The 20,731-nt window shown below is 44.1% G+C and overlaps 1 protein-coding gene and 1 pseudogene across 2 annotated transcripts; both read right to left on the bottom strand.

The window, feature by feature from the left end:
• Positions 1–16: 16 nt before the first annotated feature.
• pgap6 (post-glycosylphosphatidylinositol attachment to proteins 6) lies at positions 17–5,849 on the bottom strand. Of its 2 annotated transcripts, none has more exons than XM_085930579.1 (13): positions 5,724–5,849; positions 5,212–5,392; positions 4,933–5,134; positions 4,431–4,558; positions 4,094–4,353; positions 3,629–3,954; positions 3,463–3,559; positions 3,287–3,389; positions 2,901–3,040; positions 2,615–2,793; positions 2,404–2,550; positions 2,210–2,326; positions 17–2,083 (listed from the first exon to the last, which is right to left on the bottom strand). In XM_085930579.1, the coding sequence occupies exons 1-13, from the start codon at positions 5,776–5,778 to the stop codon at positions 1,754–1,756; spliced, it is 2,265 nt and encodes a 754-aa protein (XP_085786705.1). In that variant the 5' UTR covers positions 5,779–5,849; the 3' UTR covers positions 17–1,753. The 2 variants fall into 2 exon arrangements, with proteins under 2 accessions (XP_085786705.1, XP_085786706.1); XM_085930580.1 differs by having other exon boundaries at positions 18–2,083; positions 5,593–5,842.
• A 494-nt stretch (positions 5,850–6,343) lies between these two features.
• Positions 6,344–10,486, bottom strand: LOC147046634 (leucine rich adaptor protein 1-like; annotated as a pseudogene).
• Positions 10,487–20,731: the final 10,245 nt, after the last annotated feature.

Raw genomic sequence — 20,731 nt, 5'->3', positions numbered from 1 at the left:
TTGCAGCCATAAAGTTTATTTTGTTCTTAATATTAACCGTCAGTTTTCATCTATTTTTAAGCAACATCAAACCTTATGTTGCTAATTAGTTTGTATCGTGTATGTTTGTGTAAATCTTTCTTTGCTTTAGCATGTTAATGCCCCAATAAAACATTCAGGAGTTCAATTTTGTGTTTTACTCAACAAACTAAAAGCGATTGAGTCACTGATCTTGCCAGCTACTCATCTTTGCATGCATTTCTTGCGAAGCCTCTTGTTGACAAGACGAAAATAAACAAAAATAAAAAAAACATGGGACTGGTAATTCTCTCACGCTAATTGGCTTCCCCTAGTGACCTCCTTTGGTCAAACTAAAATGCACAAAAAATTTCTAATTACATTAGTTACGCCAGAAATACAGTACGGCCTCGAACAGACACTTCCTTTGTGTGATAATTCCGCCCAGGTTTCGAGGCAGCCTTCGTTATTGTCGTTTCTATGCATTTTCTTTACAATATTTAAAAAAAAACATTTAAATTGCTTGTTTATTGTATGTTGGCAAATATAACGTCTCTGTTCCGTACCATTAAATCTGATAGACTTTTAAGACTCTTTCAGTGTTGATGCCAGCAAAAAAAAAAAAAAAAAAAGAGCATATAGCACCCTGAACTGTGGACATTGAATTGTTCCATCAGTGATATTTAGCACTCAGCTATGTAGGACTTGATGAGTGCACATCAATTTCACTAATGGACTCAAGCTACTGCATGCACGTACACACATGGGCCGAGTGTGTTTCAACAGTTTCTACATTGCTGAGGATTATGATAATCTGCTACTCTCCCGTTAAACAATAAGAGAAATACACTTGAATGAATTACTTTCCAATGGGGTTTTTTTTTTTTTGAGGGAACAAAACAATCCCCAAAATGCTGTTGACGACAAATTCATTTTTCCTATGTGTGTAAATCAAATAACTGGGAGTTAGAGGTTCGCAGATCTCCTCAGGCCATTCCCATAAAGATGTACAACAAAAGCCAGGGTGGATTTGAACATTGAGTGTGCTGAATACCCAAAAATCTATAGAAGGTCCATGAAACAAAATCTGGAATAACAGAGGTAAGAAATAAAAACAGGGAGGCACATATATACATTTACATTCAAGGTCTCACTAGAGAATAAGGGCTACGGAACTAACATAACTTAAAAGTGCTTCAGAATGAGTACGGCATAAACACACCTGACAAGGAGTCATACAACTGACGTAGTGAACCATAGGCCATTATGGAAGGAATTGAAAAAATAATCAACCAGGTCAACATCAACCTCCATTTTCTATACTACTTATCGTGTTCAGGGTTGCGCGGAGCCTGATCCATCCAACTCCTTAAAGGAAGACAACACGTATATACACATTTGCACACATATCACTGAGCAGGAATTGACATTTTTAAAATAATATCATTCATAAATATTTGGAGCTTACAGTATATCAACTACCAAATAAGAGCTACACAAACAATTGGTATAAAACTGGTCAGGCTACATTGGTTCCATGGATCAGGAGGTAATAAAACGAGTATCATTTTTAGGAGTTCTGCCAAATTGCTTTTTTTGAACTTTTATGAAGACAGTGTTTGAATGTGATTACAAAAAAGCAGCCGGTAAGGTCGATGCTTGTGGGAGGAAGAAAGGAATTACAGAAGCAGACGATACATTTTCAAAGTGTGTCTTGTAAGTGTTACAACAGTTTGACAGAATCAGTGTGTCAGTGTCATGTGACAGTGTGGCACTCATCTTTGCTACACAATGTGTAACCGCAAATGCGAGGAGTCCAGCTCCACGTCCAATTCCAATCCGAGGGCCATCCCATGGTCCAGTTGACGGCAGTCGGACTTCTTTCACGTGGAGGTAGAAAGAACACAACGCAAGAGGCCACCAGGATGTGCCAAATGGAATGTGTGTAGAAGTAGTTGTCCTCCGTTTCTGCAAAAACGTACAAACTTATCCCAATGAGAGCACAGAGTAGTCCGGGCAGAAAGTAGAAGACCCATCTCTGCCAGGATGGAGGGTAACACTGGCCACGCTTCACTCCTCGGTGCACCTGTCGACACAGATGTTCACGTTATCAAATACAATTTATTGAAGGGGTCAAAGAATAACTTCAATTCATTTCTCAAGTCACAACTCTAGATACCCGAGATTGCCTGTCGTGCGTTGCGTCCCTTACCCAAACGGCCGCCGTGATGAGTATGGCGGTGAGGATGGGACCCAGCAGGTTCCATAGACCTCTGCGGTCCAGCTGCAGTGACATGGCGATCAGCAGAGTCCCAAAAAGAAACAGAGTCTACGTACACATCAAGAGAGGGCACACCATGTCAAAATGGCCAAGACTGTATGACAGCAGAGGTTGCGTCGTCTTACATATTTGACTGTATTCCTGAAACGAGCCATGCACAAAAATGTGACCCATATGGAACAAACAGAGCCCAGGAAGTCACAGTACTGGAGGGTGTTGTAGCTCATTATGCACAACGTGGCTATACCGGGCTGGTCACAGGCATGGTAGAACTGCAACACACACAAAGTTAATAAAATCCTAGAACTGCACCAGAACTTTGATCAACTGTCATACCGTAGAGAAGAACATAGTGAAGAGATAAACAGACGCCTCCGTGATGTAGAAGCGTTTGACGGCCAACACGATTGCTGGCAGGAAGCTGAGGTTACTGAGCGTGAGCAGCAGAGTGGCTGCCACCTGGCGGCTCAACGACAGAGCTTCTGAGTCGTCGGTGCAGCCCCAACCCCTCCAACCTAAACACACAAACAAATTAGGGCGGAACAATTTTGATAGAAATGTTACCAACATAGCATTTTTTCCTTCAAACTGAACGCAATGAATGCTCATTGAAATGACGTACCAGTCTTACACACACAGGCCGCGTACAAGTAGTTGGAAGACCTGAAGAGTCGACATTCCCCAAACGTGCCACAGTCCTCCACGCAGCCAGTGACAAAAACCTCCGGGTTCACGGACACAACAGACACATAGCCGCAGTCACTGTTGCAGACACACAAGCCAGATGTTAATTAAAAAAAAAAAAAAGTATTGTGAAAGATCTGGAACATATGTCTGACTGAACAGTTGTAACAATGGACATTTGTGAAAGGACTTCTCATGCTTCACATTGGAGGATTAAACACAGTTTTGGAAAACAACAACTTAAGCCACACCAGCAAGAAGGAAGGAATTAAATTTTCAAATCACGTTACTGGCCCATTTAAAAAATACACAAGTGCCGATTACCTGTCGCACATGAGTTGAAGAGTGAGGTACCATGTTGCTAACAGAGGAAAAGGCAGCCGGATGACAGATTTGGGAAAACCGGTGCTCACATTCATGCCGTATCCTTCAGAAACACAAATTAGAGTATTACTGTATATAAAATCAAAATGGCAAGAATGCTAGAACGTGGGTGGTACCGGTGCGGCATCGTAGCGAGTTGTTGAGTTGAAGGACTGGTGATTCGGGAGTGAAGCAGGCCACCACGGTGCTGCTGTTCCCCAGTGTTACATTCGTCTTAACAAACAAAGCAAAGTAAGACTCCACTCATAGACAAACAGTATCCTGCAATCCATTAGCACTCACAGTGTTGAGTGTGAGCTGCAGGTTGAGTGTCCCGCCAGTGGCATGTGCAGGCAGAGGGTATGTAAGCAGTGTGGGCTGCGTCGCTCTGACGCTGACGTTGGGTCCAACCACCGGAGAGAATCGGAGTGAGAAAATATCCGTCTCTTCATAGAGGACCGGAATGTTCCATACACACGCAGGAGGCAACAGAAGGAGCGATCCCATCTGACCGCTGAAGAGAAGACTCTCTAAAGCCACGGAGCTGTTGGTCGCCGATGAGAAGTTGCTGTTGATATCGAGACCTGGAAGACCGGCTGCAAGACCTACGCTTTCTGGCTTGCACTCCACTGAAACACAGCAAGAAAATAAAAATCCTTACCTAAATAATCATGATTGATTTTTCTAATCATGAAGCTCATGAAGTCAAATGTGAGTTTACAATAAACTGTACTTTACCACATGGCATTTGGTGTTTGTTTACATTACCTGGGTAGCTTGACTGAATGTTGAAAGTCACTGTTTGGTTGTCTTGAATACTCTCCACGACAACACGTAACCAGGTGTCCCAAGGTGGGTTATTGAGAAACACCGAACACCTACGCCCAGCGCATTTCACTCTTGCTGCATCATATAGTAGAGAGTTTGAGCCGATGCTGAGGGCCAGAGTGCAATTTACAGTTTCCTCTGCTGAGGAACAATTGTCCACGATCATGGAAACAGATGAAGAAAATTGTGGGACATACAACCTAAACCACACAAACATACAACAAATTAATAGGAATTGTGAGATAAAAGGCAACGTCATCACACGGTGACTTCCTACTTTAGGCGTGCGGGTTTATTAGGGGCAGCCGTCTGTCTGAGCTTACTTCCCGTCTGTATAATGGGTGTGTCAACTGCCCTCCTGATGGACAGCTGAGGCTCTAAAAAGTAGGAACACGATGGCAAGCCCTGAAAAACAGAAAGAAAGTGGGTCTCCATGCAATATATACCAGCTTACTTTACTTTAGGACTGAGAGAAGACAGACAAGTGTGGCGAATGGACATAACGCTGACCAGCCAGTCAATCAACTTAGTACTTCTGGTAGAACAGGCTGGACTTAAAAAAAACACAAAAAAACAACAACCCCCCCCCCACACACACACACACACACACACACACACACACACACACACACACACACACACACACACACACACTTGCATAGTTCAATGTGTTGAACAAAACACTCCAAATAGCCATCAGTATGATGTAGCGTTGCACAATATAAAAATGTTATTACTAAAGTACCAATGTGGCTAAAGACAAAGTAGTATGTGCAGACCTTCTGTTCAATGCGCCCATCATCTTCAGGCAAGTGGCTGACAATAAACCAGTACCCGGGTGTAGGATCAGAGAGGTTAAAGCTTGCTGAGCTAAGCGAAGTCACTGGGACAATGAAGGAGCGAGAGGCGTTCCACAGTGTCACGTCTGGAAACTCAGTGCCAATAGGGTTTATTACTGGAGGTGCACCCTGCCGAATATAGCTAAAAAAAAAGTGAGAAATGTAAATGCAGCAGGCAGTGTGAAAAGCGGGAAAGAAGAATACAGAATATATATTTACATGGTGACATTCTTCTCTCTGCAGTGAAAGCCAAGGCCCTTGGTTACTGTTAGGAACCAGCAGGCTATGGCGGTGTCCTCTGGTATGTGAAACCTTTGCAACCTTACGCTGCCATACGAGCCATACATCGACAACTTCTGAGCTGGTTTGGACGAAAGCTCCGATACGAATGTCACCTCATCTGCGACATGTGGAAAAACAACAATTTATATATAATACATTGTAGGTAATGCATAGTTACATTTTGTAACAGTGGGGTAATTATTGTATTCGTAATGTAAACATGCCCATAACCTTACCGTACAATTGCAATGATCATGCGATTCAACTTTTTTAAAACTGGGAAAATACTAAGATTAATAGATATTCAATACCCCAAACCTTGAACTGTGATGCTTTTCAACGTGAACTCATTCAGCGCTCTTGTATGATCGTTGTGCACTTGTCCTATGCAGCTTAGCCAAGCGGCTAGCGCGTCGACGTTGCCCCTGATTTATTTATTTCGTACTTACCATTTCCAAATGTCGTCTTTGCAAGAACGAGGAAGAGGATAAAATAAAATGCCATGTTTCCCGAGCGACAGTCTGATACATTACATCGTCGATTGGTAAACGCTCTTTCCTGTGCTCCACTTCCTGGTTCAGAATGTCAATATGTGACGTCATACGGTGTGGAAAAACTATTTTAATTACGTCACACGTTAATAACTGCCTTATCTCTTTTGAACAAATAAAAACAATTCTAAGTAATCTGAGACTTTGGGGCATAAAAGAAATAAGACAAATATCTTTGATAGTCTATTTAACATTAAGAAAGCAACCCCAAGATGAAAACAGCACCTGCATATTGTAGGTAGTACATTCAGATTATACTGTATAGCAAAATACAAAAGCATATTGAAATGCGAGGATAGGCAGCCTACGTACCTAATTTTTCTACAAATTTAAACTTCATGATAGAATCAATCAAATATTGTAATTTGCAATGTTTGTGAAGATCATAAAACAACTTACTGCAATAAAACCTGAATGCATTTACTATTTAAATTTACTTACTGCAATACATATTGCACTTTTAGGAAAAATAGTGTCTCACGTTATAGACATGTATTTTGTTTTGCGCTAATTGCACATCACAAAAACATCACGTCATCTTGTGACTATCCAGCACCACTGAGCATCATACCCAAACAAAACTGCAGCCATCTTTTCATCCTCTTCTCCTATGCTGTTGTGGCTGTGTCTCTTTGTCTCTTGCGACCTTTCCTTCACTTCTTTATTAGGACCAGCACCCAGTTTTAGGTCCTGCGGAGAGTGAGCTTCTGAGTCTTGGGGTTCTGACTCTTGGAAATCATTCTCAACGAAACAATTTGTGGATGGGCTGGCCTCTTGGCTTGACATTTCAACATAGCTATTTTGATGTGAATGGTCACTGTCATTGTGTGGTGAATGACCTGATGATTCTTGACTAAAGGTAGGCAAATTCTCAGGGTATGTCAAATGTATTTTCTCCATTGTTTCCCCCCTAACACTGCACCTGCATGGAGTTAGTGAGCGTGCATCCTCCGCAACTGTCACCAAGCTGCTTAGACTTCCTGTCAGGCTGCTGTCACGACCTGCCAAGGTAGTCCACTCCATGAGCCAACGCATAGACTCGATGCCCTCGTGCACGGCAACCAGCTGGCATAGAATACTCACATCAGCAGAGCGCATCCACTTCTGAATAGACAGGAAAGACGAGTAGAATTACTGTACTGAGTAAGTGTACTTAAATTTATTGACACTTTTGGAAGTGTCCATCCATCCATCCATCCATCCATCCATCCATCCATCCATCCATCCATCCATCCATCCATCTTCTTCCGCTTATCCGGGATCGGGTCGCGGAGGCAGCAGCTTTAGGAGGGACTCCCAGACTTCCCTCTCCCCAGCCACTTCATCCAGCTCATCCCGGGGGATCCCAAGGCGTTACCAGACCAGCTGAGAGACATAGTCTCTCCAGCGCATCCTGGGTCGTCCCCGGTGTCTCTTACCGGTTGGACTTGCCCGGAACACCTCCCCAGAGAGGCGTCCAGGAGGCATCTTGATGAGATGCCCGAGCCACCTCATCTGGATCCTCTCAACGTGGAGTAGCAGCGGCTCTACTCCGAGTCTCTCCCAGATGAACGAACTTCTCACCCCATCTCTAAGGGAGAGCCCGGAGATCCTGCGGAGGAAACTCATTTTGGCCGCCTGTATCCGGGATCTCGTTCTTTCGGTCACGACCCATAGCTCGTGACCATAGGTGAGGGTAGGAGCGTCGATCGACCGGAAAATCGAGAGCCTTGCCATTTGGCTCAGCTCTCTCTTCACCACGACGGACCGGTACAGAGTCCACATCACTGCCTACGCTGCACCGATCCACCTGTCGATCTCGCGCTCCATCCTGCCCTCACTCGTGAACAAGACCCCAAGATACTTGACCTCCTCCACTTAGGGCAGGATCTCATCCGTGATCCGGAGAGGGCATTCCACCCTTTTCCGACCAAGGACCATGGACTCGGATTTGGAGGTGCTGACCCTCATCCTGACCGCTTCACACTCGGCTGCAAGCCGCTCCAGTGAGAGCTGCAGATGACAGTCTGAAGAAGCTAACAGCACCATGTCATCTGCAAAAAGCAGAGACGCGATGCTGAGGTCCCCAAACCGGCCCCCCTCAACGCCTCAGCTGCGCCTAGAAATTCTGTCCATAAAGATTATGAACAGAATCGGTGACAAAGGGCAGCCTTGGCGGAGTCCAACCCTCACTGGGAACGAATCCGAATTACTGCCGTAAATGCGGACCAAACTCTGGCATCGGTGATACAGGGACCGAACCGCCCTTATCAGTTGGCTTGGCACCCTGTACTCCTGAAGCACCCTCCACAGAACCTCCCAAGGGACACGGTCAAACGCCTTCTCCAAGTCCACAAAACACATGTGGACTGGTTGGGCGAACTCCCATGCACCCTCAAGGATCCTGCCGAGGGTGTAGAGCTGGTCCTCCGTTCCACGGCCAGGATGAAAGCCACACTGCTCCTCCTGAATCCGAGGTTCGACTTCCCGACGGACCCTCCTCTCCAGCACCCCTGAATAGACCTTACCAGGGAGGCTGAGGAGTGTGATTCCCCTGAAATTGGAACACACCCTCCGGTCCCCCTTCTTATAGAGGGTAACCACCACCCCAGTCTGCCAATCCAGAGGCACTGTCCTCGATGTCCACACAATGTTGTAGAGGCGTGTCAGCATTGACAGCCCCACAACATCCAGAGCCCTTAAGAAATCCGGGTGGATCTCATCCACCCCCGGGGCCTTGCCACCGAGGTGTTTTTTAACTACCTCAGTGACTTCGACCCCAGATATTGGAGAGTCCGCCTCAGAGTCTCCAGGCCCTGCTTCCACAATGGAAGGCGTGTTGGAGGTCTTCGAAGTATTGTCCCCACCGACTCACGACGTCCCGAGTTGAGGTCAGCAGCACGCCATCTCCACTGTAAATAATGTTGACTGTGCACTACATCCCCCTCCTGAGACGCCAGATGGTGGACCAGAATTTCCTCGAAGCCGTTCGGAAGTCATTCTCCATGGCCTCGCCAAAGTCCTCCTACGCCCGGGTTTTTGCCTCAGCAACCGCAGAAGCTGTGTTCTGCTCGGCCATCCGGTACCTGTCAGCTGCCTTCTTCAGCTTGACGGCATCCTTTACCGCCGGTGTCCACCAGCGGGTTCAAGGATTGCCGCCACGACAAGCACCAACGACCTGACGGCCACAGCTCCGGTCGGCTGCCTCAACAATGGAGGCGCGGAACATGGTCCACTCGGACTCAATGTCCCCGCCTCCCCCGGGACGTGGGAAAAGCTCTGCCGGAGGTGGGAGTTGAAGCTCTTCCTGACAGGGGATTCTGCCAGACGTTCCCAGCAGACACTCACAGAGCGTTTGGGTCTGCCTAGTCGGACCGGCATCTTCCCCCACCATCGGAGCCAACCCACCACCAGGTGGTAATCAGTTGACAGCTCCGCCCCTCTCTTCACCCGAGTGTCCAAAACATGCGCCCGCAAATCCGATGACACGACCACAGTCGATCATCGAACCGCAGCCTAGGGTGTCCTGGTGCCAAGTGCACACATGGACACCCTTATGCTTGAACATGGTGTTCATTATAGAAAATCCGTGTCGAGCACAGAAGTCCAACAATAGAACACCGCTCGGATTCAGATCGGGGGGGCCGTTCCTCCCAATCATGCCCATCCAGGTCTCACTGTCATTGCCCACGTGAGCATTGAAGTCACCCAGTAGAACGATGGAGTCCCCAGAAGGAGCGCTCTCCAGCACCTCCTCCAGGTACTCCAAGAAGGGTGGGTACTCTGAGCTACTGTTTGGTGCATAGACACAAACAATAGTCAGGACCCGTCCCCCCACCTAAAGGCGGAGGGAGGCTACCCTCTCGTTCACCGAGGTGAACCCCAATGTGCAGGTGCCCAGCCGGGGGGCAATAAATATGCCCACACCTGCTCGACGCCTCTCACCGTGGGCAACTCCAGAGTGGAAGAGAGTCCAGCCCCTCTCGAGAGGGCTTGTACCAGAGCCCAAACTATGTGTGGAGGCAAGTCCGACTATGTCTAGTTTATGCACCAAATGGCATGATTTTCTGCCTCACACACGAGCTCAGGCTCCTTTCCAGCCAGAGAGGTGACATTCCATGTCCCAAGCGCCAGAGTCTGCAGCCGGGGATCAGACCGCCAAGGCCTTTGGCCACCGCTCAGCTCACTTTGCACCCGACCCCTTTGGTCCCTCCTACAGGTGGTGAGCCCATGGTAAGGGGGACCCACGTTTTCTTTTCGGCCTGTGGCCGGCCGGGCCCCATGGGCGAAGGCCCGGCCACCAGGCACTCGCCTTCGAGCCCCACCTCCAGGCCTGGCTCCAGAGGGGGGCCCTGGTGACCCGTGTCCAGCTAGGTCCATATATTTTACTCGTCATAATGGGTCTTCTCTTTTGGAAGTGTATTTTTCCGAAATGTTCCAGGACCATGAAAAGGTATTTGTTGTTATTCAAGTAGGCATATGAACATAAAGAAAATCCCCCTTACCATCTCTTGCCTAAGGTCGCTCGATTTGTTGGCAAAAGAATCACTGAATAGGCATTTTAGATGCTCTATCCCCACATCTTCTGAGTCGGCAGTATTACTTATCCAAAGTAGAAGACTTTCTGGTGTTTTCTGGCCAACTTTATTTTCCAGCTCCTTCAAATCTGGAAAGTCTGTCATGTCGCGCTGCTATTTACTTCTAACTACTGCATTAATAGAAGATGGATTTGCGAATAGTACCAGTGTGACAGTTAACTCCTGAGCAACATCCTACAAGTGCACACATACAAGTCATCGAAACAGCATAATGAAAAGACTGGGAAAGAAAAACTAGTGACAACATCACCATGCATTGACGCCGCAGAGGTTGCTGGTGTGTCGGGGAGGGGGGGGGGGGCGAGGCGGGAGAAGGAATGTTCTTTGTGTACTAGCCAAACAATGGTGGGAGTTTCATTCCACAGGTCACATTCAGAAGCTACATGACTCCATTCCACTAATCTATGGAGAAGATCATGTGACCACAAATCGGCTCCAACTGTCAACAGCATGACATACAGAAAGGACACATCGTAGTTATGTGGAGCATGTTGAATACACAGAGTGAAGTGTATTTTTGTGTATTTGAGATGTTAGCACAGGGATAGGCAAAGTATGGCTTGCAGTCCAACCCGTTCTGTTCTTTAATTCGATTTACTGAGCAGTTAGATAATCAGAGTTGGAGCAAATAGTATGATAAATATTGTTGTTATTTTTTAAATTAGTGAAACAATGAGTTAAATAATTATATTAATTTTGAATAAGACAGGTATGACATGATCATAAATGATTGTTTTGTGGGGGCTAAATAGAAATATATATATTTTAAAACATTACATAAAATACAATCATTATACATAAAAATAAACTGTAACCAAGTGTAAAATGGAGGTCAATAGTAAAACATTTTGTTAAGACTCAAGAAATATTGTGATTAAATACGCCAGTAGAGGGAGACATATGTCTTCATAATGAATTAATATTCCATTCACATGAGCTGTCTGCAACAAAATGACATCTGCGGAGCCTGGCACTTGATGACCTTTGGTCGTAACTCACAACTCTGACGTGAGTGCCATCTAAAAAAAGCGACCTACCAAACAGCTGAGGGAAAATAAAAGACCTGTAAGGGGCAGCAGTGATTAAACATTTGCTATATGTATGTACCATAATTTTCGGACTATAAGTCTAGTTTTTTTTCATAGTTTTAGACCTATACTCAGGAGCGACTTGTATGTGATTTTTTTTCTCAAATTTTCAAAATTCAAAAATCCGCCATGTAGTGAAACCGTGATAAATGAACCGCGATGTAGCAAGGGATTACTGTCATTTGAACTGCAAGTGACGTCACTGGTGCCGCGCGGCGGTTGTTTCCATAAATTCGATCACGGGATGACAAAGATGACGAAGGGCCCCACGTACTACCGGCATCATTAGCGGCTTTGTTTGTAAGTGACACGGAGGACGAAGAGTTTGAAAGATTTAATGATTTGGAGTGTCTGTGTCACTCTTTGAAAAACTATTATGGCTTTTACACACTCCCGGTCCTACTCAACGGAACTCTCTTTCAGTGGATGGAAGTCGGGGGCCGCCGCTCGGCCGGGTGGCTGTCCGGGGACGGTGGATGGGGCTCGGACATGGCTTTTACACACGCCCGGTCATACTCTACGGAGATTTCTTTCACCTTCGTGGCTGGAAGTTCAGTAGTTGTTGGCTCATTGAACTCTTGTTTTGTTAAATAAAGAGCCGTTTACCAAACCCGCGTCTTTCCTGATACTTTGTTAACGCTACAATATAGTTATATACTAGATCTCTGCAGCGCACGCGCAGCGTTGTTGACATAAAGAACAAGGAATTTGATTGATGGATTTCATGATTTGGAGTGACACAGATGGTTTGATAATATTGTTGTTATATAAACCCACGTTTTTCCTGGTACTTTGTAAACGCTACAATATAGTTATATACTGGATCTCTGCAGCGCACGTGCGGCGTTGTTGACATAAAGAACGAGGAATTTGATCGATGGATTTAATGATTTGGAGTGACACAGATGGTTTGATAATATTGTTGTAATATGATAGTTATTTGAAATATACTTTATATATCGTTATATGGGTCTGTGGAATAATTAGAAATGCAACTTACAACGGGTCCGACGTCAGCATATGCGGCGCATACGCGCCATTGTTCACATAAAGCACGATTGATGGATTTAATGAATTGGAGTGACACAGATGGTTTGATAAACATGTTATTTATGTAATACTTACTTGAATAACTCAGAATGTTACGCCAGGCCTGTTCTCAGCTCCTCGTTTGTGTATATGTCACATTCGCAGACCGTATCATTTAGCCTGTTGTTGCTGGTTCATGTCTGTTCTTGGTGTTGGATTTAGACAAATAAATTGGACCCAAAAGTGCGACTTGTACTCCGGTGCGACTTATATATGTTTTTTTTTCACTTTATTGTGCATTTTATGACTGGTGCAAGTTATACTCCGGAGCGACCTATAGTCCGAAAATTACGATATACACGGGTTTTAAGTCAAGTCAAGTCAAGTCAAGTTTTTATATAGCCCTAAATCACAAGCAGTCTCAAAGGGCTCTGTCCTCTGCATTTAACCCATCCCCATGTGATTTTGATCCATCCCCTGGGGGAGAGGGGAGCAGTGAGCAGCAGCGGCGCCGCGCTCGGGAATCATTTGGTGATCTAACCCCCCAATTCCAACCCTTAATGCTGAGTGCCAAGCAGGGAGGCAATGGGTTCCATTTTTATAGTCTTTGGTATGACCCGGCCGGGGTTTGAACCCACAACCTTCCAGTCTTAGGGCGGACACTCTACTACTAGGCCACTGAGCTGGCCTTTTAGATGGATGCTCTCGGGTTGAACGATCAGTCCTGATTTTTCACCGCTGGGATTTGATTCGTGAGGTCCAACAGAGATCAGCTTGCATTGTTGTGGCAGTCCAACTCTGAGCAACCCTGAAAACTGAGCCTCGGTCAACACAATGACTCAATGTCTCCACGTTATAGAGGTAATGTCATTTTGCAGGAGAACTACATCTTTTTGGATCACCAGAGCTGATTGCTATAAAGAGCTTCCACAAAATAATCAGGAAGCAAATTTGTTATACCTGACAGCGTGCTGTAATTTCCTTGGAATGGAGAAGCGAGAGGAGGGGGTAGAGACATAAATTAACTGGGAGGAAGGCAATGACTGTGAGGTCACATGAGAAAGCGGGTAACCATAAAAAATGCGGCACACAGAGAGGATTCTGATTTTAATGAGTCGGTGTCTCGAACTTCCAGTTTGTGGAAAATCATAAACCTGAGCAAACATTTCAAATGGGTTAAAAAAAAAAGTGCAGGTTGTCAAAAGGCCTTCATTATGAGCATATAATATTTAACTGTGTCTGTCTGTGCTGTTACAAGTGATTTAGGGGTAATCATAAAGAAGGTTGGCGCTTATTTGGGCAGCTGTTACACCCTATTCCAGGTGGCAAAACCCCTGACTTGTGCAAATTGTGAAGAGAACCATACAGGCACAAAAAGGCATGGTGATAATTACCAGTAAAATCTATTCTTTGTTGTAACGTCAACTGATCATAAATTCTAAACAAAATAATTGTAAATTCTTAACATTGATTTACAGTTGATAAAGAGTGGGCTCAATATTTGGCAACGTATAATTTGATTGATTCTAGATTTAACAGGATGTGTTAATTTTTATTTTATTTTGTTGGAATGCTTTAATCCTAAGAGTGTGGGGCAAAACTGCCTTTGGCAATGAGGCCAGTCGGCCAGGAAATCCTTTAGCTTGACATGGTCTGCAGAGGTCCACCAGGGAAGGGAGAAAAATCTTGCCATCTTTACTACATAATTACGTACACCACCTCGTCCCAAAAAAAAAAAAATCCCAATCTCATGCAAATCCCTAAAGAAGAATAAACTTCCACATATGCCCAGATGTCAAACATTGACACATTTGCTTCACTGGCAGAATGTTTGAGAGCAGTACAGAAAAGTAATCTGCAATTGGAAAGAACAAGAAAAGATTCCTCACGAGTGAAGGAATGATGTCGCTCTGTGCATCTGTTTCTATTTAGGACCCTAAAGAGAGAAACTAATGGCTCTCACATGAATACAGCAAAGTCCAGTAGTGTACAGCAAACATTCTCTATAATGTTTACTTGACATAAAGCGACCAACCAGGAGCAAGTATTCAGTGTCTGAGAAGTAAAGTCCTCAAATATCCTTCAATGACAACAAACATTAGAATCCATCAAAGTGTGTTGGGCAGCGTTCAACAGCATCTAATCCAAAATTTCCTGCTGCATGAATCTTTGTTGCTCAAACAGATGACAGCATTTGTGTAGCGCTTGATCGAACACATGATAGGAAAAGCCCAAAGGAGCGTGAGCCAGAGGTCACGGGGGGCACTGGGGTTTAAGACCATTAACATTCCAGAATAAAATAACCTCGGGGAGCATTATTGTTGAGACGTTTAGCAGGAGTTTTCTTCCAGTGCTCGGGAGAATGACCAGTCATAGCTGTGACAACTCCATGAACAAATAAAAAACATGTCGTCATTCTGATTGCATTATATTTATGGGAGTTATGGCACAATATTTTACATTTACAAATTTCGGAGTATGTTGATAGGATTTGAACATCACTTATTTAGAGTTTAGTAAACGGATGTGTTCATTTATTGTTTTGTTGAAAGATCCCAATAATCAAACTTTCACTTTTCACGTTTGTGCAAACGTTGCATGAAACTTTTTTTTTGTGACTCAGAGCCTTGTGATTATAATGCGAGTCAATTGTCAGTGTTGCTCTTATTGCAAAATAGTTTGAAACCTCCTCATTGTCTTCACGTGTCCACGCACACATGTGAAACGTTTCCAACAGCTGACTAATTCATCCACATGGAATGCAACACAATAGCGCCCCCCCCCTTCTTCAGTTTAAGACTTTGCCAAATATTTGAGGTTCTCTCCCCCCTCGCTTCCTCTGAGTGTGTCATGTCATTTGAGATAGAGATGTTGAGAAGACACAAACCAAACTGGAGCTTGGAGCACATCTTGGAGTTTTCTAGATAAGAGCAGAGCCTATCAGCAATCCCACCCCTTAGTGACGCACACATGCCATGATGGTGGAGATCAACTGTGACGGAGGAGACATATTCATGATAAGGTGAAATAAAGCTTCGCTTAATTAGGTGATTTTTCTCCTCAGAGCTGGTGAAAGCTCCTGAGTAAGTGATCTTTCAGCGACCTTGATTCATTGCTGGAAAGGTCACAGTAAGCGCCTGTCGAGTGACACAAGAAAGAAGGTGAACAACAATCAAAAGGCATCTGGCGGTGGTCCAAAGGCAACATGGGGTCCAGCGAGACGGGACGGGGAGGGGTGGGGGGCTACCTGAGATTAGACGAAAATCACTCTTTTCACTTTTCAGCCTTTTCTTCTATTTTTCTGCAGTTTGTCATATTTCTCCTCAGCTCTTTCTTTGGTTACGAGACAAATACGCACCGATTCCTTTGGAGGGCGGCTTTCTCAACAACATCACCACATACACACTCAATGGCCACAGCATCAGTGAATCCCCGTTTATCAAGAAGAGTATATTAAAGAAACACACTATTATACACACTGATGAATAAAAAAATATATAATATCACTAGGAGAACTAATCACTGGCGGAGGTGGGATTTTTTTCCTGAGGGGGGCCATTGGGGTTGGCCACTGACATCTCAAAATTCACCAACCCAAAAAATTCTATTCTAACACAGATAGAGTTTCATAAACCATGTTCTTTGCTGGGGAATGTGGTGGTGGTGGGGGGGGGGACTCACGGGTTAATTGAACAATCTGTCTAGTCTGGCACCTTAGGGTTCCAATTAAATTTCAAGGGAGGGCAGTGCCCTAGATCTCCCCCTCTGAGCTCCACCACTGGAAAAAATAGCACATGTCAACTACCGCACAATTGTGCCTCACTAATATCTTGTAGTTGTCATGTTCTTATAGTGCCTATAACACCAGTGACAGCAAAGTGCTAAACAGCCCCCCCTCACTCCAAACTTATCCAAAAATATGTGGCACAGGAAGATAACGAGGCAGACTGACAAGATGTCGCCACGCCGCAGTCAGCGAGCGACCCGCCACGCCAGGTGAGCATATGGAGAATATCAGAGCTCCATATTTGAGGAAGTCAATGTTTGTGTTCAGTCAGCAGTATATTCTTTTTGGCCCTCTTCCCATGGGGCTCCTTTAAGCAGATGTGGAGGTAATTTGTTCAAAATTCCTTAGCGGAGAAAGAGAGAGAGAGACAGAGAGAGAAATAAAAAGGGGAAAACTTTGTGGGTTGGAAGTCATGTGGATGCGATGGGGGGGCTACATTTTTGGGGGGGATGATAGGGGTTTTTGGGTCTGCAGTATTCCTTTTAACAGTAACGAGAGCAGGTGTAACAGTAACATTGACTATTAAAGAAAATGTAAACATCCAAAAATGTAAAGGTATTCCGACTTTCTGTTTATTGTTGTTATTGTATAATGTATTGTAGCAGATTGTGTGGCATCATGTAATACAATCACCATGTGGTATAAATAATAATAAAATATTAAATAAAATAGATAAAATAGTAAATATGAATAAATATAGTAACTATTAATAATGAAATTAAAGCAAAAAAATAGCAAAAGGAAAACAGGTAAATTTAAATGTATCCAACAATATGTTGAAGGTTTTGGAGTCATTAATGTGAGAGGTTGTTACATGACAAGCACAAAGAGTTCTTCCTTTTTTTGTGCATTCCCAAGTCAATAAGTAAGGATCTGAAGTAAACGTTTGTCTTGACACATTCTGAGCGCAGGAAAACCAAAAAAAGCTTGTGTGCATGTGTGCAAGAGCTGACTAAATTAAGAAAAAGCCCTGTGAAAATTAGATTCTAATATTTATGTGGCCTTGATTTGAGCATATCTCACATTTCTTCACTGGATTCAGATTTGAGGTCCTGACTTCTCTGGATGTCTCTCACCCTCTGAGGTCTAAAGATGAACTGATGTAAAAACAAAGAGACACTGAAGAGCTTTAAAAACCAACAATTTTGCATACAAAAGGCGGTCAACATTCTCACGATGTTTGCAATTAAGAACAGAAAGGTGACAAAACAACGGAGTTAAACCATCAATAGCAATTGTTAGAGATGTTCTCCCTCTAACTTATTTTGCAAGAACCACACAGGAGACAGTATGCCCTTTAAGCACTTGCAAGTGGAGAGCCTGTTCGTTACTGTAGGTATGTTCGAACAAACTCTGCCGTTAGTCTCTTACAAGAGCATATTTATTGAGAACAAGTAGGGTGGGGGTGACATTGGACATGTTTGGTGGTCACCTCAGCAACTGGTTAATCAGTGCAGAGGGTCCCAGCTCATTGTTTTACAAGGCCGTGGAAACAGAAACTAGTGGAGCATTGTAGATGACTAACTAAGCAAGAAAGTGTTTCCACACCATTTGGAAAGTTTCAACAACTGAATGGTTAAACTTTTCAGAGTCAAGGAAAGGTAAAAGGTTTAAACAAAGTTAATAATTCTAATCTACATTCCAACATAATCATACGATCAAGATAGTTTATAAACCCTAACAGCAATCTAAACTCTAAACACTGTGAGCCCAAATTTGCTTTGAGCAAGCTTGAGATGGAAGAGAGATGGCCTCCCACATCATGTTTACATTCCACTGACACAAAGGAGGATGAGTAGGAGGAAAGATAGAGAAGATGGAGAGAATGAATGTTTCTGGGGTGATGAAGCAATTGTAACTTTTATAGATGCATTTTTGTATATTTACCAGTCAAGAAAATTGTTCTTATCTAATGAGAGCCAATACACAAGTATGTTCAGAACCGAAATACACGACGCACTTTTAATCAGAACATCCATCCATTTTCTGTACTGCTTTGTCCCCACGGGGGTCGTGGGCATGCTCAAGCCTATCCCAGCAGTCAGAGGGCAGTAGGCAGGGGACACCCTGAACTGGTTGCCAGCCAATTGCAGGGAACACAGAGATGAACAACCATCCGCACTCGCACTCACACCTAGGGGCAATTTGGAGTGCTCAATCCGCCTACCAAGCATGTTTTTGGGGATGTGGGAGGAAACCGGAGTGCCCGGAGAAAACCCACGTGAACAAGGGGAGAATATGCAAACTCCACACCAGGAGCGCCAGAGGTGGAATCGAACCTGCATCCTCCTAACTGTGAGGCGGACGTGCTAGCCAGTGCGCCACCAATCCACCTAATCAGAACATATCCACAGTTAACGTGTTTATGAATGTACCTAAGTTGTCACTCAAATGAATTGAAATTATTGAAAACTATAATAAAATTGATTTAAATTGTAGAAGATAAAGTTTTTACTTATTTTTATTTTTTTGCAATTCCTTTTACTTGTTTGCGTTTTTTGATTTGTAGTTGTTTTAATCCGTTTTAATATAATTTTTGGAAATCCTTATTTCTTCTTAGCTTGTTTTTGCCACGCCCGTGCCAGAGGACGCTAAGCCGGCAACTTCCTTCAGCCACATCACTTCATTACCGTAATGACTGTCACCTGCTTCCTCATGTATTTAAACCCTGTCCATGTGTTTCCTCTCCATCGGTGTCTACTGTTTCTTCCCGTTTGTGGTCGCTCCTGTAGTGTCTTCGCTGGGTCTCGTGTGAAGGCTCACGGTTAGAACCTCTTCCTAGTCTGCGCTTGGTCCGAGGGGAATCCTGTTTCCCGCTCGCTGTCCGTTAGCCTCTTTCCGCTGGTTCCTTTGTTCACCTTCCCCCTGCCCTTCAATAAATCCGGGTTCAAGCAGCATTTGGTCGCCCAGCTTCATTCCTCCATGACAGTTTTTTTTTGTTAGTTATATGCGTTTTAGGGCCAGTGAACTAAACAGGCCCAGATTTTTCTCTAATTTCTGAGTAAATTGAGATAAAATCAAAAATTCAGTACAATACATGCCAATTTCTGTACATTGTGTGCCATGAGATTTCCATTTTCCTATTCTAAGATGTTTGCCTTAGTTCAATTCAGGTTGGCAAACACTCATTAGATACTACAAACAGCCCTCAGTGCAATATAATGCTCCACTCAAGTTGCAAATCCAGCATGATGGATCAAAAAGAACCTCGAGAAAGTGGCAGAGTTTGGCGCGGCTTAAGAGTAAAGCTCTCAATGGGAGTCAGCCATCATGCAGTACTGTGAAGGAGCAAAACAAGCCCAGTGGAGCTGTAATGAGGTCACTTATCAGTAAGGGCATCAGGTGGGTGCGCCCCACTTCCACTCAGCATCCATCTTACCCAGCCAATCATCCATCCGTCAGGGAGAAAAACAAATGGCCTCATGACGTCGGCCAATGTCACGTGACATAAACCCTGTGACTGGCTTCAAGTTGACTCCAAGAGCAGATAACCCAAACTTTCAGAAAAAGGTTATTTTATCAATCCAAAGTGAGTTCCAGACACAATTTGATCATTTTCAAAATGTCAAAAGTCAGCCTTCAGTTCTGGAAAAATCAAGTGCAATGAGTTTGTTTGGTGACAAAATCAAAAGGTTTTGTCATCGAATTACTTGTGACGCTCACAACGCATTTTTGTGTATATGCGTGAGTGTAAAAAAGTTCATGAGAGGGCTGTGTAAATCTCACTGGATAATTAATAGCTTTTAAACTGGTGGGAACACAACAACAGTTTTCCCCTCCAACCACATGAAAAGCATCCTGTTATTAGGGTTTAAAGCTTTTAAGTTCAAGAAAGCCTTTTTGCATTGCCAAAGGAAAATCGGGCAGGCTGAATAGATGCAAAAACGGAAGATTGCACGCATCATCAACCGGTTAAAATACTTGGCGCATGCAGTCGCGTTTACTGTTACTTGCGTCTGGAGAGTATCTTTGAGGAAATCTTGCGATAGTGATGGATGGCTAAATGGTCAGAGGTGGTTCACAAACATGTCAGGCTGTGGCCATTCCTAGAGAATACTACATGCACGCGCGCACACAGTTTGTTGTCTTACCTTTATTTGGAGATGCAGTCCATCCGCCTATTCTTCGTCACAAAAATCTCCGTTAATTTGTTGTAAAAGTCCTCTTTATTTTCCTTCAGTTTAGGCACCTTTTTCTTTCAGTTTGGCTTGATGCTATCACAGCAGCTCCATCATGTTTGAGCTATCAACTTTTCACAACAGCTATATTTCTCCAACACTCCCAAGACATAATTACAGCAGGGGGTCGTCTATTATCAAATCCAGTGTGTGTACCGCAAAATAACAGATCCGTGCTTTGTTTGTGACATCTGTAGTCTCATCTATCTCAACAGCAACAAATGGGGCAGCATTCATCACCCATTGC

This window comes from Syngnathus leptorhynchus, chromosome 14, assembly GCF_054491065.1.
Source record: "Syngnathus leptorhynchus isolate UIUO chromosome 14, UIUO_Slep, whole genome shotgun sequence".
NCBI lineage: Eukaryota > Metazoa > Chordata > Actinopteri > Syngnathiformes > Syngnathidae > Syngnathus > Syngnathus leptorhynchus.
The sequence above is the reverse complement of the archived record's forward strand: the minus strand, read 5'-3'. Positions and strand labels throughout refer to the sequence as shown.